Source organism: Aptenodytes forsteri, unplaced genomic scaffold, assembly GCF_000699145.1.
Source record: "Aptenodytes forsteri isolate BGI_AS27 unplaced genomic scaffold, ASM69914v1 Scaffold88, whole genome shotgun sequence".
NCBI lineage: Eukaryota > Metazoa > Chordata > Aves > Sphenisciformes > Spheniscidae > Aptenodytes > Aptenodytes forsteri.
Window position 1 is genome coordinate 3,525,741 of NW_008795948.1, and position 25,098 is coordinate 3,550,838.

A 25,098-nucleotide genomic window follows, 5' to 3' on the forward strand; every position below is an offset into this window, starting at 1 on the left:
ATTTCCGTAATTAAATGGCTGTGTGCAAACACCACTTTTTTTTTACCTCATTCTCAGTTAAGGAAGCTGAAGGAGATGAACTCTTGCTAAAAGCAAGAGTTGAAGATTCTGCTGCTGAAGCCCGATTTCGCTTCTTCAGAGGTTTACATGCATCAGACAGATTTTTCGTTGCTGTAAAATAATTTTGGTTTACAAAGTGAAGTTTGGAACTTTAAAACGTTATCTCCCTGAAGCCATTTAAAATATTCCTTCAGATAAAGGAAGGAATGATTTAGGTAGGTCTTCTGGGCACCTACGTAGGGCTGAGAGAACACGAAGTAAGTTTCTAAAACCATGTGTTTTGGCTTGATTTTAAAAATAAAGAGGTTTCTATTAATCAAATATGTACTACAAATGGCTAAGAAATGTTTTCCCAAATTTTTTCGGCTCATTTCTATAAAAATCAAAATATCTTGTGACTTATGACCTCTTTAAAGCAGAGGTAACAGTTATCTTCTCAGATAAACATTAGAAGGCCTATGTGATCTCATCACAATCTGAGTACCACTAACGCTTTGTTAAGAGAAAGGTTATATACAGGACCCAGGTACCAGACATTATCTATGGCACGTCACCACTTCTACATTGCGCAGAACTTGCTGAAGCTTACTCGTCTTTGGCATATCATTATAATACCTAAAGAGACATGCTTTTACAGAAGTTACCTTAAACTTGAACATCATTAACAAGTCTGACTTTTGGATTTCGGTCCAAGGTTATTTAGAATTCCCTCTCGCGCTCCACACTGCCTCCCATCAAGCATCATTTAAAAGGACTAAAATCACATAGTAACTGATTACATTGATGGTCACTGCACTTGTTTTATTGGGCTAATGCACAATGACAAATTGGAGCAGTAGGATTTCTATCACTGCTCGCCAAGATCACAGGGCAATAGCTTTAATTTGGTGCCATCAAATGGTGAACTTGTGAACTGCTGCTCTAAATCAGCAATACACAATTTCAGTCAAGTATAATGTTGCAAAATGGTGGTAGTGAAGGAAGAGGGCACGCTCCCCCCCGATCTGTGGCATAGTGGCTGTAACTGGTTATTGCGTCAGCAAAATTTAGCCGGCTGCCTCAGACAACCTGTTTATTTTAAAATTATTTAATTGAAAAAGTTACATTAAAACTTATTCTGACCACATTACCTGACTGGTTCTTTTGTGAAGAGGAGGTTTCTGTGACCTTAGAAGAGTTTGTTTTTGCTGTTTTGTCATTGCTTGTCTCCCTCTGTCACAAAAAAAAATATGAAAAAATAAAAAAACTCCTAATTTATGAGTGGTTGGATAAAACTGGCAATTACTTCTGGATTTATGTTATTAAAAAGAAAGTGTCTTTACAAATACCTGAATGGTAATGTAGTTAAGCTAGCCCCATTTAAGTGATTTTTAAAACTCATTTACAGCACAGGGTACAAACCCATAAACAAATGAGAAAAAGTAAAGAACACAGTATTCCAGCATCCCACTTATCCATCCCAAACTCAGCACACCAAAAAGGGGAGCTCTAAACGAACATGAAACATGTAAATTATCCTTACTATTCTTTGTCTAAACTGGTCAAATTAAAACCTTTAATTGTTAAAGGTAAACTGCAGAATTAGTATAGAAATTTGAGAAAAAACCCTGGGCAGAATTTTAAGTCTCAGAGAGGCTTGCTTTCAACTCCACAACTTATAGCAGTGCCATTTTTTAAATTACTATGGTTAAGATTGTTTCAGCATTTCCAAAATAAAAACACTATTTTCAAGGGAGCACAAACACCACATAAATGCTCCAGATTGAGAATTTATCATTAAAAGTTTAGGCCGAAAACTGGGGAAGTTTTTGTCAAAGCTTTGTCAAAATTAGACACTGTTCCTTACACATGCCACTATTTTTTTTCTTTTTGTATGTTACAATTTCATTCAAGTAATAAGCCATTAAAATTGTAGCCAAGAATGCTTAACCCTGACAAATGCTCACCTGATCAAAAAGAATAATTCTACCAAACAGAAGGTTTTACATACTTTTTCATATTCTTCATCTGACATTCAGTTTTACAAAAGATGTGCAGATGAACACCTCAAAGGCCAGAGAACTGGTTTCCTTTGTAAAAATAAATATGAATGGCTACTGTACTACAGATGTGCTACACTGTGCTTTTACTGACTTCTAAGTAGATCAAGACGCCCTACCACTAATGCCACCGGAGGCTCCCAATATCCGTTTTGTAAGATTACTGTTACACTTCTGTGTAAAAATGAAAGAAAATGTACAGTATAGTTCACTCTTAAATTTAAAGCATGCTTTACAGAACCCCCATTTTGTTAATGTGCATTTTATATTCATCAGGAAAGCACTGATGAACGAATTAGTTTTGAAAAACTTCCATATGGGTATGCATGACTTAGTTACTTTGTGTGAAAACATTCAGATTTCGTAAATAAGAATTAAGGACAAAAAGGAGAGGATAATGCAGAACTCATGCAAGAAGTAAAACGTCATGAAAAAAGTCATTAAAGCTCCTCCTATCCAAAATGACTGTAACAAAAGCCTGCAGGTAAACTGGGAATAGCAGAAGGAAGGTGTATGGTTAGTGTTTGCTTTTTTGAATCATTACACAGACATTTTTACTGTCATTCACTAAATGTTTTACTAAGCAGCAGCACATACAGCTAGAAGTAATAAAAGAAACCGCAAAGCAACCATTCTACGGTATCTGACCCTTCTGTGGACGGAAGCACAAACACTGCTATATGCATTTAGTTTCCAAATTACCTAATATTTACACACACCAGATTCCTTGTAACTAGTTCTGATAAACAGATCAGATAGAGGACAACACTTTTTAAATGCATATTACTAAGTCAGCGTTATTAGTGGTATGTATCTCATGGGAATCATTCATCTCATTTATTTATTTATTTTCCTGTTAGTATTCACATCTGCATCACAGCATCAAAGATACCAAAACCTCCCCTCCATGAACTATACTGCAACCACCTTTCATTCTACTTGTGATAATGTAGGCTAATTGTAGTGTACGAATGCTGGTGGGACAGTAAAGAAGTAACTTTAGGGACAGTCAAAACAAGGACTTCATAGCAAAAATTACAGTAAGTAAACTTAATTATTCCATGGATCTAGTGTATTATAGCGAACTCAAATCAATTAGACAAGTTTAAAAAGGGTCCAAAAACTTCTCCTAGAATGTAAGACGAATCATTCAATGACTAACCTGTTAGAGCAAGAAGTGCAAAAACCAGTTTTGGCCCTTCTTTCTGCAAAGGTAACAACATTTCTCTAAGAATTATCTTTGTCCCTTGCTAATAAGCTCATTAAGCCTGGCTATCTGAAATTCTATTTATTTTTTATATTGAACTCTAAACAAGTTGTCTGAATATCCACAATATCAACAGAGGTACTAAAATAACCAGCCTACCAAACAAACTGACATCTACAAGTGTGACCTCCATAATTCATTTAAAAAATAAATCTACTACCTTTCCTTATATTAGGTTGTTTCATTTAATAGCTGTACCACTAAAGTCCTGAGATGAGGCCTGCGATACTCACACTACAGTATGATACTGTAATAGCATATCTGAAAACACTTGTGAGCTAAGCTTTCCACACAAGTAAAATCCATTAAGTTCACTGGTCTACATGCATGACTAAATAAACCTATGCTTAAGTCTCTACAAGATTTGGGCTCTATCCATATATATAGTTTTAGTGACCTAGGTAAGGATAATTCTCATTCTCACAAGCAAGCTAAACTGAAAAGGAGCCTGTGATTTGTGCAATAAATATACTGTAATATTTACTGCAGTTTCCTAACTTAAGAAATGGGTCAGCATGCCACTCTAAAATGTTCTATAGGCTTCCAGTTCTTGAAAAGTAGTTTTTCTGTTTTGCTTCACTTGCTTTCCTCTCTCCCCCCACTTTTGTCTAAATTAAGTATTGACTAAAGTTGGTTTTTTTACGTTCTTGTATACATCTCTGAACTCCAGTGCAGGAGGAAAGAAAAGGAACTACAAAGCATGACAACACGGAAAGGTCATGTGTCTGCACATTCCTTCGGGAAACAGATTTTCTCAGCATACATTTTCACCACAGTTTAAGTACATACTTCCATTCTCAAAACCAAAGAAAAAAACCCCACAGCGATAAGCTCACATGTATCTGAATATTTACAATGGTTTGGTTTGATATACAGACATTACTTTTTTAATCCTGAAAACGGAAATGCTGACAAACTTAACTACAGCAATGTGATTGGTGCCGCTATAAATCAACCCAAACAAACCAACGACATAATTACCTTCCGATTATTCTGTTTATCCATCCTGAGTCTTTTCCTAGGTGCTTCCTGAACTTCAAAATCTTCTGTAGGTTCCTTTGTCCTCTTTTTTTGGTTTCTTTTATTTCCATGTAAGTTACCTTGGGATGGGGGATGGGGGAAACTTACATGAAAAATAATCTAAAACCCACTTTCAAATTATTTTGAACTGATCTAGTTATTTAAGTTACTTTTCTTTCAGTCATTATTTTTAAAACATGGTTAAACATTAACACAGTTTGATGACCTCTTAAAGCTTAAGGTCTGGTTTCTGGTGCTGAAGACTAACTCTAGAACACATCCAACTCAACTGCTTCATACTCAAGTTATTTTAGAAAGATGAATCTACCTGTATAAGCACTAGTTTAAGATCTTAATATTACTGCCCAACATTTGTTTCATATCGTCAGACTGCACGATTGATCCATACAGCTTTTAACTCTCCTGCCACTTTGTAACAGTGTCTTATCACTGAAATGAATTTTTAAGTCTCCTCCTTAAGTCTCCTTTAAGTTCTCCAAATGATACAGATGAAGATACTGGCGACATCTATTAAGGGGCCTCTGGAAAAGACAAGATATCACCAACCGTACAGATTAATTCTCTCTTTCTGGTATGGCAGTTCCAGACTCTCTCTAACAAGCTTACTTATATTTTTCAGGAGACCGTAAGATCCCCTTCCTTTGTGAACCAAAATCCTAAGAACAGAATCACATTGGTCATTTTAAACCAACAGACTTATTCACGTATTTAGGTGATTGTTCACTGTAAAGTTCAAGCAGCTGCTAAATTACAAAAGTCAGTGACTAACCTACATACCCCTTCCACAGGTTCAGCTATTGTTTACACTCGCTCTACCACCTCAAAAAGATAGATGAAAGTTTAGGAAGTGGTCTGTTTTATCAGGATGAAATGACATTATTACACTCTCCAGTACTCTCTAGTTTATGAAGCTACAGAGTATTATTAGTATGAAGATTGCAAACTCCAGGGGCACAAATATGTTAACTGAAAATTGCCCTACAGCTACAAGCATTCTATTCCAGTGGGAACAAATAGCTGTAAATATTAAAAATATAGCAACTTGAAAATACGGATAATTTTCAAATTAATGTTCTTATCTAAACAATCTAGGACATATTCTATTATCAGACTCTGAATCCACAAAGCAGACTGAAATGGCTCCAGGAGAACCTGCTACTTACAAAAAGCCAGCAAAAGAAATCCCACAATATTCTTCCAAGTTTAAGATAAGAGGATTTGGGTAGGGGAACGATTGAACTGACATGTTTTCATCTGTAGAATACTATAAATGTACACAATATATGTACTAGAAACACCTGGTACAGGTACAATTTCAATTACATTTCTTGTAATATGACACTGAGGAAGGTGAACAAAATTCAGCACTACAGTGTTTAGATATTTAATTTGGGATCCATTAAAATTCTAACGTCAAGGAAGACAACATCTGAGATAAAATAAAGAGATTATGATACGTGGGCGATTACATAAAAAAATACACTCAATAGCTACTTATAATGATGAACTATTTGCACACAACACAAATTTCAATTACTTCTGGATCTTGATCTCCTTTTAGGTGAGTCTTGAAACACTTTACGTTTGGCCTCTCCAATATTCTTCAATGATGAACCTTGAGAGATACAGAATGTGGTTTTTTTTAAAACTGATATCCAAATATTTGACACTTAAAATTTAAAGTTAAAAACTTTTCAATTTTCCACAAAAAGATGTTATTTCACACACACACAGATAGTTAACAAAACTGACTGCCATTTTTATACAAGTTTTTCCAAGTCTCACAAACTTTCAAACACTCCCTCTCATTCTTGTCATTGCCCAAAGCAGCACCTGTTGGCTTCTAATACTTCCATAATAAGTCTTCTTACAGTGCTGTAAAGCTATTTAAATTTGAAAAATGATAGCTAGTTAAATTTGATAAAGTTCATGCAAATGCCAAACTATCTTCCTCCTTCTTTCTCAAATAAGTGACTCCAAAACCCCTCAAATATTTTGCAAAATAATTGAGATTGTTTATCTAAACCAAACGCTAGACAACAGCAACAAAAAAATAAAAGGAGAAAAAAAAAAAAAGTATTTGCAGTCTCGTACAATATCCTAAAAACTTTGAGTAGCACAATAAAATGCCAAACGGATGAAAGTTTCAGAATAAAGTTTGGAATACTTCTTCCTGAGTTGATGATGATATGAGGTAATATACTTTAGGTATATATGAAGAAAAGGTGTAGCACTGATTAAACTTTTTAAACAATTTCCTAACTATTCTATAAAAAAACAACTCAAATTTTACTAGTAGTAACACTTTGTCTTCCTTTCCCACCATCCACTCGTAACAGGCAGTGGATGCAATGGCAGCTGCTTATGGGCAGAAGAAGAATGAGAAATCAGCAATCTCTAAACAGCAGAAGGTTTACATATAACAACTTTTCAGAACAATGAGCAAGAAATGTAGACTTCATGGATTGCGTTTATTGTAACCATTGGCATTCCTTTGCTATTGGCACAAACACCAAGAATTAAAACTGGAAAACAGTGAAAGCTGTTTTCCCTACAGGTCTCAAATATGTGCTTAGTTTAACACCACTATGTATATCAAATTTAGTTAGAGTACACTAGCACAGTTTTACGTTTACCAGAGTCTTCTTCAGATTTGGGAGAGGTCACTATGGCAAACTTTGTGTTATAGCGAGCTTTCTGTTTTTCACTAAGCATGTTCCACTGCGATTCGAGCAATTCTTCAATCTCCTCACTTGAAGCATCTGGATGTTCAGCAACCACCTATACATGCAGAAATAGGGTTGTATTAAAAAAAGGTGACCATTGAAAAGAATGGTGTACATACTTCTATTGCTTTGGAAAACTGGATACAAACAAGTTATCTAACATTTCTGCTGTAGACGGAACTAGATTAAAACCTTCTGTATCCAGTTTTTCTTTGAATAACCACTTCTCTCTCTCTCCCTCTAAAAAAAATAAATCTATTAGCATATTCAGAAGTATTAAGAATCATTTTGGAAGTATCTTTTAACATTCAAAAAAATGGAGTAAGTGTAAATCTTGTGTTGTGGTCATTAAAAAAATTTTGTATTATTTCTTGATTAAGTTTAAATCTATACCACATGAGACAGACAAAAAATAGTGGAATATATGCTTGCCTACAAAGACATCCATCAATTCATAGGAGAACTCATTAAATACATTACAAGTACATTAAACTCATTACACCTATCTTAGCAGAGAGATTTACACAAGCTAGCATCTGATGCAACATTTTCCTGTATTAATTAATCATTTTATTCTATGTATATGAATATTAGGAACTCAAAAAGCTGTGCATCTTTTCTTAATAATGTGAGCATGACACATAATAGCCATCAACATGGAATTTGAGTTTCTAGAAGTTTATTGAACACAAACAGAAAATCCAGTATTAAAAACAAAGAAAAAATCCTCCCAAACTCCTTCAGTATTCCCATACTTCTACTTAAGGAAAAACAGATTTGATTAATCATACAAAGTCAGAAAGCTCTAAGATTGTACGATCTACAGAAATGAAACAGTAGCCCCCTCACCTCATTACCCAGCATTCTCCAAAATCCTATTACTGGAGTGATGCAACCAATACCCCAAAATCATAGAGCAAAATAAAAACTAGGCCAACAAAGCCAAGCGTTCAAACAGTAACACCATTCAACAGAACAGAAATACAAATTTTCTGTGGTAAGTGGAAGTGATTAAACCTAATTTCTTAGAACTTAGTGTCTTAAAATTGCATTTCCTGTTGTCAAACAAGATACAAGTGAAGCTTCTCCAGGGGTTAGAATAGTTGTAGTACCTTTCTTCCATTGGGATTATTCAGTGTCTAGTAGGGAAATTCATGCTGTAATTTTTCCCCTAGTAGAGTACCAAGAGTTCACTTGCTTCTACCAGGCATAATCCATCTGCATAAAGCTTGGAGAACACAACTACCTTTGGAGACCTCTACTCAAAGTCTAATTAAAATCCAACAATGTCAAAAAAGTTATTGAGAGGGGAGAATGTAGACAGACCCTCCCACAAATCTCACTTCTTTAGGAAAAGAAATTAGCATCAATTTTGACCATTGCCACTAAGTGCATAGTTGGTTGTGCTCAACTAGGGCACAGAGTTATTTAATTCTCTAAGAAATAACTAGTTTTGTTCGCACAAATGAGATAGTTTAATATCACCTCCAGTCCCACCAAAATACGAATAAAAACAACTTTCAGCTGACTAGGAGTGCTGTGAAATGACAAGCAAAAGACACTCATGGTTCTTAATGATTAAGGGATCCTTGCAAAGAAGGCCTCCAAGGAAAATGCCCAGCAGCCTTCTCCAAAAGTCTTCATATTGTAATACATAATCCCAGCATACATACTAGAAATGATGTATCGGGTATCTTGATGTACATGAAAATCATGCACTTCTCCTGGATACTTATTCTAAGTCTAACTATGCTACAGAGCACATGGAAGATCTTTTCTTGGATCTGGGAATAAATATCACTATAGGTGTGGAAAACATGGTAATTAGACCAGGCACGTCCTAGCTCATCCAAGCAAAGAGTATTACCTTCACTCTTATTTGTCTTCATGTTCAACAACTCCTTATGCATGCAGAAATCTTCAATTCACCCTGCCAGTGAAATTATTTCTTAATTTACCTCAAAACAGACTCAAGGCCCAAATCAATGAATTAATATAAACAGTATAGCTGTCTGCCTCTAGCTGAACAATACCTTTATGTCAAAGTCAGACACTCCCTTCGAATGATTACTATGGTTATATTTCACAGAGGAAACACAGAAGAATACCAATAGTACAAAATATATCTTTACTCCTTTGGTAACAGCACAAAATACTTAATGCGTCACTACAACCATGAAAGTGCTCCAAGCTTTCAACGCCTCCCTCAGGGAAGCATGCCTCTTAAATCATTAAAAACATTTTCGAGCAGTTCATCCAGTCTTCCAGCAGCCATCATTCATTTCTAAAAACTTCAACTATTCCTCACCCTCCTATCCCCAGAAAAAGTAACACAAAAAGTAGTAATTAATAAAACTAAACCGACATACGAATCCTACTACCGTACAAAGCTGGACTCCAAGCAAGACACAACAGAAATGGCTCTACTTTTAAGAGAGCTTGTGATTATTAAAGGCCCCAAAAGAGAAGTCTTCAGTCATTCCTTTCCATTCAGTTCCATCCCTTCCCAAGTCTGCGGGCCAGAGAGCCTCTTCTGGATCCATAGTTTTCCTTTCTTCTAAGCTTCTACATGCAAATACTACAGTAGCCATACACTAAACTCTCAGATGCCAATGCAAGTAGCTCAAAAACAGGTCTGTTTTTTAGCCAACGTTATCACTCCTTCTAAAGCATCAGAACACCTACAACAGCAACCAAACAAACTCTTGGATGGAAAGCAAACCATGCAAGTTGAACCAGATAAGCCTAACCGACGGGGAAACTCCGAATACTAGTTTGGATACAATCTCCACCTTCCACCAAAGGCACAAAACTGCCATTTCAAAAGCGACATGACAGGCTGGAAGTGTTAACTAAACTCAGATAACTTAGGTTCTGTGCAAGAAGCATGAATATCTAAAATGGTATTTCCCCACTTTGCCAGTTAACTTCGAATCAAGAGAAAGGAAAGACAGGTTCTACTGCCCTGATCAGTTAGAGGGACTGTTATCTGCAGCTACCTGCTGTCTGCAGTTTTTGTAACCTAGTTCTGTTCTACGCATAGAAGTGCTTCTGTACCTGTTAGAATGGATTACACAATTAGGTGGATTTGGGTTTTGATGACTGATGTCATCTCTAAATATATGTAATATTTTGAAACTTACTTCCTTCTACTTATAACTCTGTGCAATATTAGCCACTATCATCAGTGTGATTTTCAAGCTTATGCAAGTTTTTCAGTTTCCCAAAATGACACTGAAGACAAAGCAATTCCTCAATGTCAAATATTGTAATAGTCTTCATATTTTCCATCTATTAAGTTGAGAATTACAGTATAACCATAGTAGGGAATAAAGCTTGATAACTGGCACAGAAAATAGAAATATAACATCAGAGACTCAGCATGTCTCTTCTGTGGTAAGATATGTTTGGCTATGAGTCCATAAAACCAGTCATAATAATCTCATTTCTTCCAGAGAAGTAATTTCATGTCCCTCAATATTGCACAAGACTTCTTGCTACCTACCTTAAAGGCCAAGGAAATTCCCCCTTGCCATTATACAAGACACAAGGTTACTGATAGAAGACCTGGAAATAGAACTCAGGTCTCTCAAACATGAGACAGATGATTTACCCATACAGCTTTTCATAACGAGTATGTCAAAATCTGTATTTAATAGTCTGGCTACAAAACCCTTTCCTTTCTGGAGCCAGCAAACTGAACCGCCAAAGTTTTTCTCAATTTAACGAAAGCCACTAAAAGGTGTATGTAACGCTGTGTTCATTTTCATTCTCAGTATTAGCTTAAGTTGCAATGATCTAAAAAGATCCTAAGTTGAACCACAACTAATTGACTTCCATACAACAGAATCTGTTTTTCATTTTTTCTTTATAAGTTCGTATCTATTAATGTTTTCTAACACAAACCTCTTATAACCATTCAGTAGCTAAAGTGTGTGACAAAGTCACCACTAACTTTCTGGTCCTTCTGTGAGTATTATGCAATAGTACAACTACAAGAAAATATGAGAACTCATGATTCTTTCAGTGCATGGAATTGTACTGCAAATGGAGCAGAGGGTTGTAAGGAAGAAAAATGATGGTCATGATTTTAAAGTAATGAGCTAGAACAGCAGTACTGCTTTTATACCTCTAACAGTCTTCCTAAGAAATGTTGATATTAAGGTATGAGTGTAATCCTCTCAAGAGGACCTAGTTTCTGTCCTAGCAGATTGCACACCGACAGTGATTTTCACAAGCTTTGTTAAGTAGCTTCTTTTGAAGCTCAGCAAAAGATTCTAGGTGGGTAAATGGAGTTTTTGAGTAGTTCAAAGACAAAGGAACAAACCGAAGGGTTTGTGCCACATTTTCAGAAAGAATGTACAAGCTAACTACAAGTAGATCGCCATAAACAGCATAACCTTCGTTATATTTGCCTGAGCATATGTATGCATATCTACAGTATTTTATATACATTAAAAAAATTATGGCTAATACAAAAGACTATTAAGATTATGTAGGAAGATACTAACATGACTTATGCTTAAAGTACAATGGCATTATCACTGTCTTGTTTATATTGCTTATGTACATTCCATTCTTCCTCTGTTCCTGTCTAGACTGAGATTTGATGCAGGCATACCTTGTCAAGCCCAGAGTATTATGGATTCTACAGTAACAACTAGTTTTTGTAACTAAAGAAGTTTCTTTAAGTACAGAAATGAGAAGAGGCAATCAACAACAATAACAGCTAAAAGAGACTAACCTCATCTCTGTGCTTCTGACAAAAGACCAAAAACTGAGATACTGCATCGCCCTTTCTGCTTCGCGGAGTAGATGCTGGAGTTTTCTTTCTATTGAGAGGGGAGCCTATCCCTCTTTTGGATTCTGCCTGTTCGGATGACTTTTGAGGAGTAGTATTCTTAGTCCCCGACTGACTGCTTTCTTGCATATCATCAGTGGCAGACAATTTTGACGTCCTTCTCCGCCTCTTGTTAGGAATGCCCGACTCCTTCATTGATTTCAGATTTTGAGTGGTTTCTTCGTTTGAGTAAGATGACTCATCTATCTCCTCTAATGGTTCCACAGCAATGCCAACTTCCTTTGCCACTCGAGGATTAAGATGAGGTCTGTCCCTAACATAGATGAAGGTGTACTTGGCCTTCCGTTCTTCCACTGTCATGCCTACTGCTTCACTTGCTTGCTTAACACCCATCTCCCACTGTGGCCGCAGCTTCCCTGAAACAGGCTTTAACATCTGCAAGATAAGACGACAGTGTGAGAAATTTGCCGACTTCTGATTTCAAAATGTCAACATTAACACAAAACATTTCCAAGAGACTGTGTAATGTATAATTATAGTTCAAACATTCAAATGGAATTGCATTTGATAGTACTGATACTATGCATGAATCAATGACAAAGCAGAAGAGTACTGATTTTTAATAAGTAACAAACAGTGGCAAATCATCCCATTCTTTGCATCTATAGGTAAAATATAAGACTACAAGCCTCTGTAAAACAAGCTGTCGTTAAAGCTTTCTAGACTATCTATTTATATCCGTACATATCTGTAACAGTAAAATAAAAAGCTGCAAATCTTGTCTGACTTGGTAGCCTCTTACCTTTATTTTCTCTGCTTTAGTGAGGGCTTGTTTTGCACTTTCCTGGCATAATTGTTCAAACTGGTCTTTTTCTTTGAAGGGCACAAGGCTCTTCTCAAATATCCAGGCTCGCTCTGGGGCATCTCCAAAAAACTGAACATGATATTGACGAAAACTCTTTTTCTGTCCTGAAAATTAAAAACAAATGTATTTAAGATACAACTGAGGTTGTTCTCTGCACTTTCAGACTTGAAGTCTTTTGTAAGCTGCTCTAGTTACCATGACAAAAGTACAGTACCACTAGTTAACCTTTCAAAAACTCACTTAACCATCTTGAAAGTCTCTGAGCTATAATCTATGAAGTTTGACATAAAAGCCCAATGGTTTAATTCCAAACAAGAATATGCTTTGCTAAATTAACTTAAGGTTACAATCATCTGTCAGTGCTTTCCATATATATTAACTTACACATAGGCCTGGATGTTTCTGAAAATGCTACATTTGAAAAAGTTTCCAAAGCTTGGATAGCCTGTGCATTCAGCCTCAACTCTGATTAGCCTAAACTTTATCTTTTAATATTCTTGAATAAAAACACATACTTCAACTAGTTTTAACACTTGCAATCATAATTTCATCTTAACCAAGCTTTTAAGGAATCAAAGCAAGAAATGAAAAGGATTTGGGTGGTGGAACGGAGAGAAGGGAGAGTGGGAAGATGAGAGAACAATTCTGAAACCTAGACAAGAAACATCCATTCTTCTAAGATTGTAAAGAGAATATTGGCTCACTGTCGTAAGATATAGACATACAACCTTCCCCTTCTAAAGATCTCAGCTATTCTACAGTGAAGCGGGAAGACACCACCTTCAAAATTCACCAAAGAGTTCACAGGTAACAACAAACTTCTAAAAGGCAGAGGTAAGAGAATCAGACTTAAGACGTCCTCTAGCATCTCCTTCATTAAAACTCGCAGATTTGTTGTCTAAGTGTACAAATTAGGGTCTCACTTAAAAATAGAGAAGGTTTTAACTGTGATGACCTACACTTTTGTGTTTGTAAATTCAGTCCTGCTGCAAAAGGATCAGTTACGCCCCCCCAGTATCTATGGTTCTTCAAGGTGTCACCACATTAGTATGTCTAACGTGTAGTCTGGGAGGAAGAGGAAATCAGGTAAGGATGTCTACCCAGTAAGAACAAGTAACAGTCACAGTTCTCCATTACAGATGTCTTCTAAGTAGGTCTAGATTTTACTAGGTTATTCATACACTGCATGTCTTCCACCTTAATCAGCAAATACTTCTAGGTGGTTGCTTCATGTACTATTATTACTGGGTTTTCTAGACTTACAATGACTCATTTGAGATTAGATATGAGAATCTAGAGGAATGACATAGGGAAAGGTCTTGGCACTGTATGCATCACACATCCAATCCAGTAGTCTAATACATGTTCCAGTAATCCACTGTCAGGAGCAATTCTTTCGCACAGTAATTATTTTGTCCTCATCAAGAAATTGTGGCTTAACTAGGGACTACTGAGCTCTGATGAAATAGATCTGTCTATGATGAAATAAAGGATAATTTTCATATTTTACCAGGATGTCCTAGCTGCAGAGAGATGGCACAGACTACATTTACAATCACCTGTAAAGATCTGCCTCTGAGCAGCCAACAGCCCAGTTCCAAGCAGACACACTCTATTCCTTTTACAATATAATGCTGGACAGCTGTAACTGCCTAATTAACGAGTCTAAATAATAGCGCCTACCACTAGAATCATCGAACCTATTTGTGAACCTTCAGGTATCTTCTGTGGGCTGAATTCGTATCAATGCTCCTGGATAAAATAATGGAATTCATTAAGGGTTGTTATACACAAAGATATCGTTTTGGGTTCACAGAATCCTGGAACCACTAATTCAATTGAAGGTTTGGGAGAGTGTTCTGGGTACCCACCACTATTACTTGTCTTTTTCTGTACCCTGGCATCTGTGGTTGACCACAGTCAGAGACAGGATATTAAATGAGATGGAGCTTTAGTCTGACTCAGTATGGGCCTTCTTACATGAAAGTGTGCATCTTGCAAGTTGAAAGTTACAAACTTTTCTCAAGCCTAACCAGCTGGAATGATGAAATCAAGTATTAGCATCCAGAAATTCAGATTGTTTATAAACACTGTCGAACCTAATCCTAGAAATGAGAAATACAGAGACCTAGCTGAGTATTTCTACAACTCCCAGATAAAAGAACTCTTTTGTTTGGAACAGAAGACTTTTGATAGTGCCTCAATAGTAAACTCTAGGTGGAAGATAATACACAACTGGAAATACGTAGTGATGGAAATATGCGTATCTGTGTGCATTTATCAGTTATGATGGCTGCCCAGCCCTAGTCAACTTCCTGAGAGAAAAGGCAGGCCCCAAGCCAACTCCAGAGCAAGTATTACCCTCATCCATATTACTTCAAAGAGATGGAAGTTAACATCTCAAAGTACGTGGGCCCTTCTTTCTGTTAGCACTGCACCGGTTGCATTCAGACATAGGACATTGGTTTCTGTTAGATCTATTTCTATAGTTTCTTATAAAAAGCTACCACAGAGATTCTTGATAATGAAGCTCCTTTCAAGAAGCAGAGTAATTCAGTTAGGAACAAATAAACAGTTTTATTTCTCTCAAAATCCAACTCTTTATTTCATAATAGACCTAATAATCCAAAGACTAAAATCACAGGGACTGCCTGATCAAAACTCTGCAAGACTGCTACAGGAAAAAATTTGTCTGAGGAGTCTACAATAACCATTCTAGCAATTGTATGAATGCTTGAAAGGGTTCTCAAGAAGCCATTTAGTTTACTACCAACATTGAGTCTAGCTATAATCCTAGAGATCCTCATTCAATTTGTTCTTAAAAACCTTCTATGAATGAGATCACACCATTTCTCCAGGCAATCCACACCAATGCTTCACTATCTTTATCCCTTCCAAGTTGTTATTAATATGTAGTCTAAATATTCATTGTTACTCCTTTAGCTACTCCTTGTCAGACTAAACAGCCCCAGTTCCTTCAGTCTGTCTGTGCAGGTAGGCTCCTAGATTTCTGTTCACGCTGTCCTCAGAACCTTCTCTGTTTGGTCCATGTTTCTTGAAATGAGATGGCCCAAACAGGATGAAATGAACAAAGTACTTCCGCTGAGGCCATGCTAACACTGGAAAAGCAAAGGATCTACTTCATGCTTTTTATAAGGAGCACTATTAATTTATGTCAGTGTGATTTTGGTCTTTCTGCAGAGAAAACTACAATGGGTTATTATGACTCTCAGACTCCTTTCTGTGAAAATGCAGCTTTCCACTTGTTTCCCAGCTTGATCACGTACCACTGTAAAAATCCAACACTTACTTCTACTGAACTGTACTTTTTTTCAGACCACACCTCCAAAGTATCAAGATTATTCTGATTTCCAATCATACATGTTTACACAGTCCCTCCACACTGGAAATTTGTAATTCCAATGCAAATTTTAGATTTATATTCTAGTCTATTTTTGAAGATCTCAATGCAACCCTTGAAAATGACGTAAAACCAAAACCACAAAAACACTCCCTTCCCAGACTTGGAAATACATAGTTAAAAGTTACTGAAATCTCTAGTGACAAGTAAATGCCCTACTCTGTTCATAACAATGGAAGCCGATACTTTCACTTGATCTAATAAAATACATGAAAGTATTTAGAAGCATAAATATCAAAACAAAGTTATGTGCTCCTATTTTGTTTTGATATTCCTATTAACTTCTTGCTTTTCTCCTTAAACTGCAAGTTTTCTGGATTCCGTTTTCAGGTTTACCAAACTTTCAGTACAGTTTGGCATAAACATAGCAAAAAATAGTTTACAGTGCTCAGCTGGATTTAAAACTAGTGAGGGATGCAATGTGCAGCAAGAAGATTTTCTGTAAATACAACAGTAGCAAAGGAAGGCTAAGGAATACTCACTGGGGCAGGAGACTGAGTGACAAAGGACACAGAAAAGGCTGGGGTACTCTGTGTCTTCTCTCTCTCCGAGTTTTGTTTGTCTGTTTGTTTTTTAAGCTGTAACATTTGCCCCCAAGCCTTCAGATCCCTTAGTCTAGTTATAAAGGCTGCAAGACTGAGGCACTACCCACAGCATATGAAGAAAAAGTCAGGGAGAACTTAATCAAATTGGACATCTATGAGATTATGGGACCAGATGGGATGCCTCAGGAAGAGCTGAAGGTGTTGGCCAATGTGATTGCAAGGGTGATCTCTATAAAAAGGTCACAACCATCAGGGGAGATACCCGATCATTGGAAAAAGGCAAACATTGCAAACATCACACCTATCTTCAAGAAAAACAAGAACAATCTGGGGAACTACAAGCTAGGCTGACTAGCTTACTCTCAATGCCTACAAGATTATGGGGCAAATTCTCCTAAAAGACATGTCCAAGCACATGAAAGACGAGAAGGTGTCTGGGAATAGCCAGCACAGACTCACCAAGGGCAAATTGTACCTAATCAATCTGATTCACACAGTGCCAATACAAAAGGCAATGGACACAGGTTGAAACAAAGAGAATTTCAACTAGATAAAGGGAAAAGTCTTCTTGCCATAATGGCTGCCAGTCACTGGAAGAGGTTGCCCAGAAAGGCTGTAAAGTCTCCATCCTTGAAGACATGAAATATTTGACTGGACAAGGCCCTGAGCAACCTGCTCTAACTTGGAGACCATATGACTTGTAGAGGTCCTTTCCAACCTGTATTACTTCTATCATTCTATAACCAGCACAGATAAGCCTCACAAGTTTCAGGTATCAGAACAGAGAACAAAGCTGCAAGTGAGATTAAGAAATCATACAGATTACTACTTAAAAATTTCATTAACACTTGGTAGTCCCTGCATTTAGAATCAACTGATGTTGTCTGTAGATAACAGTATTGATTCTATGAATCACAGAAAATTTACCTGCCTGAATTACGGATTGCTTTTAGTAAAGCATAATCATCAGGAGTATTTAATTCCCATTAGCTTCCAATAAAGTTTTTAGCGCATATCACTTCTCCAAGCATCTCAATAAAAACAATGGAAAGTACCATCAGATAATTTTTTAATAAGACTCACACAGTTTCATAGATCACAATTTTGGTATCTTTCGGAGAATGTTCAGAGTTAAAAAGACACAGTGGGAAAAAAGCTCCATCTGCTATATGCTCAAGAATACTGTTTACATGATTTTAACATTCCTCTTGACAACAAGGAGCTAATTCAGTTACTGATACAACTGAATAGATAAAATGAAGAACAGAATTCTCCCCAAATAATGGTTATGTATACCTGAAGAAACTTGGATGTTTGTAACATCACTGACATACCTTTTAGTTTAGTGTAGGAATGGAGAACAGGATCAGCAGAAACCATACATGGCCACCATGGAAAACCAGACACTTTTGACCACACTAGATCTCCTATATTATACTTCAACAGATGGACTTTGTCTTCTTTGACGGTACTTTGAGTTGGATCTCTCTTAGCAGGAGCCTTAAAAGATAAAAAAAGAAAAAAAACCCAAACAACTATCACCATATTTCTTCAGATATGCACTAGGATTACTAAATAGCACACAAAAATAAACAACAAACTACAGTTCATATTCTCTGTTTAAACATTCTCATTATATGTAAAAACACAGAGTCGTAATGGAAGGAGGGAAATAAGAAATAGTTCTCCAGAATAAAGAACTATCATGTTTGCTAACAAACAGCAATCATATTTCATGTGTAATAAAAACTTTAAGTCGTAATTTTTGTTCTCTCACAGCAAAAAAAATCCCAAGTTCCATTTATGTTTTTGTTTTTAGTTAGAAATGTTGGCAAGTAAGCTGTGGTTTGCCTTTATCTTTTCGAGTAACTGCTGTGAGACCTTCAGGAAGGCTTACTTTAATTTCAAACACATTAACTGAGCACTGGGTGTAGATGTGGAAGAGCCAACCTCCCTCCCTCTGTATTGAGTATTATTAATCAAGTTAAGCGCTATACACATAAATGTGTTCTTAGATTTAAAAAAAAGATATAAAATTCCCAAACTAGAATAGACTGAAATACTGTCTTTATGTCTGAATAGAAACTACATAAATAACCAGTTAAAAAACCCCAAACTATGCATCTTTCAGCTGTCTTTTTACATACTGAGAATTTGTGACATGAACCCTTCCCCACACTCTTTTGCAATATTTTTTTTTCTGTTCCAGTTCTAGCAGTAAAAGTTTGTGAGTGCTCAGCTGGTACTCTAAAGCTATTTTAGCTATTGGAAAACAATTACAGAACTATTTCCACTTCAAGGGACAGATTTAACTACAAGGGAGTTTTGTGTTGCCGTATGACAGACACACATTTTTACTGCATCGTAACAGAGTTCAGCAACACAGGCTATTCACCAACTAAAACCATTCCACAAAGTTAGTTACATTTTGTCTTTTTGGCTTCATCTCTTCTATTTGATATAAATAATGAATGCCTTTATATATGCAAGCCTTAACTCTGGATGTAAGAAAGCACAGAACATGTCTCATTACAGATATCTGTTAAAAAAAAATCACATATTTTTAATTTGCTTTTTAGTTTTTCTAGTACTACATTTACGTGCAACATGTTATATCGTTCATCTTGCGTAGTACCAGCTCAACATACAGAAGGCGGACTGGAGCTTCAGGCTTTCAGTGGATTTAAAACAGAATTTTGCTCTAACATTAATTAATTAAAAGTGGCAAGAGGAAAGAAAGAACACTGTTAAGAAACCGGAAATCTAGAATGCGGAAACAAGTATTTGGAGCATTGTGTTGAATCAGAGTAGATCAAGTTACCTTGTACAGATTTTTAAATCCAGAGAATACTACCATAACGAATTAGACATTATTTTCCAAATACAAACAACAAAAATCTTTGACGTGCTGCAACAACATAGAGATTTTTTTGCAACTCAAACATAGAGGTACATCCAATCAAAAAACCTAAAGCTTAACATACTCAGAAACTCCTTTCCTCAAAGCTTTTAAAGCTAAGCCTGGTAGACACACATAATGCTATGTCATCTGATTGTTAGGGACAGTTACTCATCCAGTGATTCAGCTTTTCTGATGAATTCAGACTTGGTTCACGTGCCTCCAGCTAGACCCATGTTCCCATGTCTCAAGGTTTTTGGTGCTCTAAGGATTCTGTAAGACTGTCAGAAAACCCCTCCTGCTGAGCTTGCCTCAAGTCCAGCAGTCTCAATGGACGTAACAGATTCCAAGCAGATGTGAAAAATCAAATGCTCCTTCTATCAGTTAAACATGACATGAAAAGTTATGCTTAAAAGCTAAAAATTAAGAAATACATATGCCGAGAACAGATCCGGATAAACATTAATCCCAAAACACACAAACTGACTTCAGCATTTAAACTAAATAGGTGGGATGAAAATATTTTTCAGTGAGTTAACTTTTCAGAAATGTAAAAGTTACTCAGAATTCTGAATCTCATTTTAATTTATGATTTCCATGTATTTTTCAGAAAGTGCAACTAAGCTACAAAGATTTATGACTACAATCTGAGAGGGAGCTGGCTGGAATGATGAAAAGGCTCTAGCAGTGCTTCTTATTGAAGCATAACCTAAAAGGAGTGGCAGTACAGGGGTGAATATCGCATTTCGATATACCTACAAGCATTTCACAAATTTTAAATATGCCCAGAATTCTTTTACTATACTGGATCATGATAAAAAACTTGAAAATGACAGGCTCTGATAAAACCTGCAAAGTTTATCTATACAACGCTTGCTGCAGTTATGTTTTCTTTTATTGATAAAATGCACATACTTTAAAAGAATGGCAAAATACAGCACAGAATTCTATATACATAATTTTTTTAAGAGCTCTCATATGAGGTTATTTAAAGACCTACAGAAAATATCACCATGAACTTGCTCACTTCCATCTTACTTTCCCACGTCATTCTGGTTTAGTTTGATTTCCCAATTCTGGGAATTAGTCTGATGTATTCAATAAGTATCTCAACAGTAAACAGCGAGGTGAAATTCCTGGCATGTACTTCTGAGACAAGCAGCTGTAGGACTTTAGTTTGATTCCAATTCTGGGAATTAGTCTGATGTATTCAATAAGTATCTCAACAGTAAACAGCGAGGTGAAATTCCTGGCATGTACTTCTGAGACAAGCAGCTGTAGGACATCAACAGTCTTTTCAATACTTTCTCTCAAAAACATTTTTGCTAACTGCCAGCATAGCATTAAATGCTTACATATTTAAATTGATTAAAAACATCAGAAAATGCTAGATACTGGAAGACAGTCATATGCATAGATTTTACTTCAGTATCCAGGTTGTTTTTTTTTTTAAATATTGATGGGATGGGAGGAAAAGAGCATTTCTAAACAAATTTGCCACCCAGTCCCCTGTTGGCATCTATGTTCTCATACAACGAGAGCTGGAGCTTCTTTATGAGACACTTGTACTCTCTGCAATTTTTAAGAATAGGAAATCACCATTCAAGTTACAAAGTGGTATAGCAAAAAGTAATTTGGCTTGCAGGTTTTTTTCTTCCAGAAGAAAACAGGAATTATTTAGGCAAATTTTGATTCCTAACAATATGCAGTCAGACAGAACAGGGCATCTGACTGTGCGCCTGTGGAAGACGGAGAGGCAGGACTGGAAGCGCACTTTTGGTGGTCTGTGTGAATGCACCAGAAGACAGGGAATACCTCCTCCTGCAACAGCTGATCAATTCTTTCTGTGATGATACTTAAACAAGCAAATTAAGATGGGAGACTCCTGGTTTAGAGCACAACTGTAAAACAAGGGAAGTCACACAAAATCAAACTATTTCAAAATAATTTCCCCTCAATTTTTGGCTCTGTGTCTTTTTGACAACTTTTTATTTCTTGAAATTGTTCTCACTTCTAATTAGATCTCCTACCCATAAATGTCAACAAAGTAAAGCCTGTTGGGCATTCTGTGCTGCAGAGGAACACAGAACAGTCTTTTCTTGCTGTCATTGCTAAGTAAGTCTGGACTGCTCTACCTATGCCCCATCACATTACCTTTTACTGCAGTTTTGACGGAAGTAAACGTACACATTTAGTCGCAGAATTTCTCCTCCCTTAATTACAGACAAGCTCTGCAGCCTCTGAGAGAACTACCACCTCAATCACCTTAGCCCCAAACTTTAAGCCAGTTATGCTAAACAGAAGAAGGAAACAGCTTGTGATCATATTTCTTTTCTACTTTGGGAAGGAATTCCAGTTTCTTTTTCCGCTTTCAAACACTGGACTGCAGAGAAGTTAATAAATGGGCAATCAAAGTCTGGGTGAGCAGGTGATGACTCCCACACAGACCAGTCCTAACACTGAATACACAGGCATTTTGACAGGCTCTGCACCACTCACTATGGCAGACATCAAAATTTCTGACTTTCTGGATTAGTATCTTAATGAAACACTTGCTCTGAAAGGCAGCTAGACGAATTTTAAGTTTATTTTGTCCAGGGGAGCGTGGAGTGTGGAATGGAGTAATTCCCTTATTGCAACTGAGTTTTTCTGTGAGAAAATATGCCTTGAAGAGTACCAGCATCCTTAGAAACTCATCTGGGCCAGCACCTGCAATAGGCTGAGAAGCACCAAAAAAGAAAAGAAAATTTAACATGCCTTTCCTCTTCCCTTAACATTTCACAGATTTGTTTGTCATTTCTCTCAGCACTTTCATAAGCGATGAGTGACAGGCAGATTGACAAGAATTTATGACACTGCTGTCAGCAATCTACCAGCCCAAAGAAGTGGCTTAGCCATAGAAAACATTGGTATTTAATTAACTTTGCCTACATCTGATCAAAAGAATCCAGTAAGTTTCCATTTAGTTCTGGTCTGACTAATGAGTATGAAGAGACAAGAACACACCATGAGTGATGGGTAATTTCAAAGTTTAAAACTATCTTAAAATGACCAAAGAAAAATGCATTTAAGGGCAGCAACTTTACTGTACTGAGAGCTTTAGGTTTGTTTGTAGACTCTGTTACAAAAACACCATGATGAGTATTTAGTAAACAAGGGACAAAAGTAATTTAAAAAAAAAAACACCTAGAAGTCTTACTAGGTGGTGTCAGACTGAGATAACTTTATCCCTTTTAAAGTGGTCAGTGGTAGAGTAGATACTAATATTATTATCTGTTTTGTGTATATATGCATGTGTGCATACATGGGCAAGGAATTATAACCCCTCAAAATTATTGCAAATTACCTTAAGCATCAAAAAGCTACTATTTCACTACACAAACCTGGAAAACTGTAGAAATCATTAAAAAACCCCTTCATCTAACTGTAAATCGCCAAAAAGGGATTAGACAAAGAACTATGTTGAGAATTGGTGAAGAATACACCACCAGAATTTAATATTGGAGAAAAATAAAAGAAAACAATTAAGACAAGTGAAGACAGTAAATGCTCTCCTCTGTGTAACATAATGGGGAAGTACATATTGAACAACTTGCAGGTATCTGGTATCTCCCTTTGTTTTCATTTTCAATTCAGTTCCATCCTGTATCAAAGAACTTCCACTGGACTGCACTATAATAGAAGGCCATGCTACAAACAGACTGCTGGAGGTCCGCTTGCATTCCAGAATAAAAACCAATCTATTATCATTACAAAGAAACTAAGACAAAACAATCAAGGTCCCTAAACAGAATATATGCAATTAAAATGTACTTCAAATCAAAGTTAGAACACACAAACTTAGACAGTCAAATGTGTTTCTTTACTATGGAAAAGATAACATTGCCTGCTGACCAAAACCACATATATTTTTCTGGTCCTGCTATCTACTTGTGCTGTGTTTCATCCACTAATACTCCTATTTTCTATCATGGACTTGTGTAATAAAAATAGAAGTAAAAATGTTTTGTCTTCTCTTGCCTCTCTATCAGGAAAGATAGTGAACTAAGGAAGCGGTTGTAGAACAAACTTCATTCCTTTCAGAGGTTCAGGAGAGGTGAGGTAGGTTTGTCTGGAGAAAAAGGGAGCAACAGAACAAAAAAGATTATTTTTGTAATGTTGTTCTGTCACTTGAATTCACCAATGACTAAGGACACTATAAACAAGTAAACAAACAAACTATGTAATAGGACAATGATTCTAAACGTTTCTTCCTTGAAAAAACACCATCTCAATTACGTTCTTCTGAAAGCTCTTGCTTCCTGAAAAATTCAGGAATTTCATTTGACAAAAGACAAATCACCATTCAGTCTTCAAAGGCAAAGGAATGGAGGGATGCAACTACTTTCCCAGAGAGTGATGTCCTGTCATTCAGGACAGAGAAACAGCTTCTTCTCACTCTGTGACTGAGGGCAAAAATCTCATGAAGTCAAATCCCTTCAAAACCAAAAATTACAACTACAGCTGATTAAAATCTATGCAAAACCCTCAATATACACTATTGCTTCAAATGAAAAGGGTGGCAACTTAAGTCTGTTAAGAAATGGCCAGTGCTCATTCTAAATGATTCTGTCTATAAAAATACAGTATCCTCACAAACATAACTGCCTTAGTGTTTTGTTCTTTTTTTTTTTTTTTTTTAAAGATTATAATTCACACGTTATAGTAAATCTGTTCATCCCAGAAGGACAGGTCCTTAGAGGCCCTATGTTTATCCAAATAGCTCCCACCTTCTGGGATGTGGGGGAGTATATTTAGATAGTAAACCACAAGTAACTGAATGTATTAAGAATAAAAATAAGTTTTTCCACTTTGTCTTATTATGTTCTGTTTATTATCTAACAGAAGAATGCTGTGTAATTACATATTCAGCAAACCACTGCCTACAGAGGGAATGTTTCAGGCAGAAGACTAAAGAGTAAACCAGACCTTTGCAAGGTTAAGAGAAAATGCTGAATTTTTACTACAAAATGGAGAAGGATGAGGAAACATGAAGAAAGAAGCAATGAGTTGGCAAAGTTTTGTGTTCCACCTTCAGTAAAACAGAAAGGGACACTTCAGTAGAGCATCCAAAGACTGCAGCCCTCAAAAGGCCATTGCATCAACCTCTGCACAATTAAATCTGCAACACCCTCATAAAACATGCATTATATTGTGCAGTGAGGTAAAGACTCAGGGGAAAGAGGACATATGTCCTGGATTCGGCTGGGATAGAGTTAATTTTCTTCCTAGTAGCTGGTACAGTGCTGTGTTTTGGATTTAGTATGAGAATAATGTTGATAACACACCGATGTTTTAGTTGTTGCTAAGTAGTGCTTACACTAGTCAAGGACTTTCAGCTCCCCATGCTCTACTGACTGAGAAGGCTGGAGGGGCACAAGAAGCTGGGAGGGGG

At 36.5% G+C, this 25,098-nt stretch overlaps 1 protein-coding gene across 1 annotated transcript in view; it reads right to left on the reverse strand.

Annotated features, from left to right (window-relative positions):
- NSD2 (nuclear receptor binding SET domain protein 2) overlaps positions 1-25,098 on the reverse strand; it is a 63,840-nt gene that overhangs the window by 28,376 nt on the left and 10,366 nt on the right. The window contains exons 2-9 of the mRNA XM_009285408.1: positions 18,100-18,265; positions 12,737-12,903; positions 11,878-12,369; positions 7,044-7,188; positions 5,945-6,022; positions 4,348-4,466; positions 1,191-1,272; positions 47-171 (exon numbers count right to left, since the gene is read on the reverse strand). Coding sequence (XP_009283683.1) covers positions 47-171; positions 1,191-1,272; positions 4,348-4,466; positions 5,945-6,022; positions 7,044-7,188; positions 11,878-12,369; positions 12,737-12,903; positions 18,100-18,265 — 1,374 coding nt within the window. The remainder of the gene's footprint in view (positions 1-46; positions 172-1,190; positions 1,273-4,347; positions 4,467-5,944; positions 6,023-7,043; positions 7,189-11,877; positions 12,370-12,736; positions 12,904-18,099; positions 18,266-25,098) is intronic.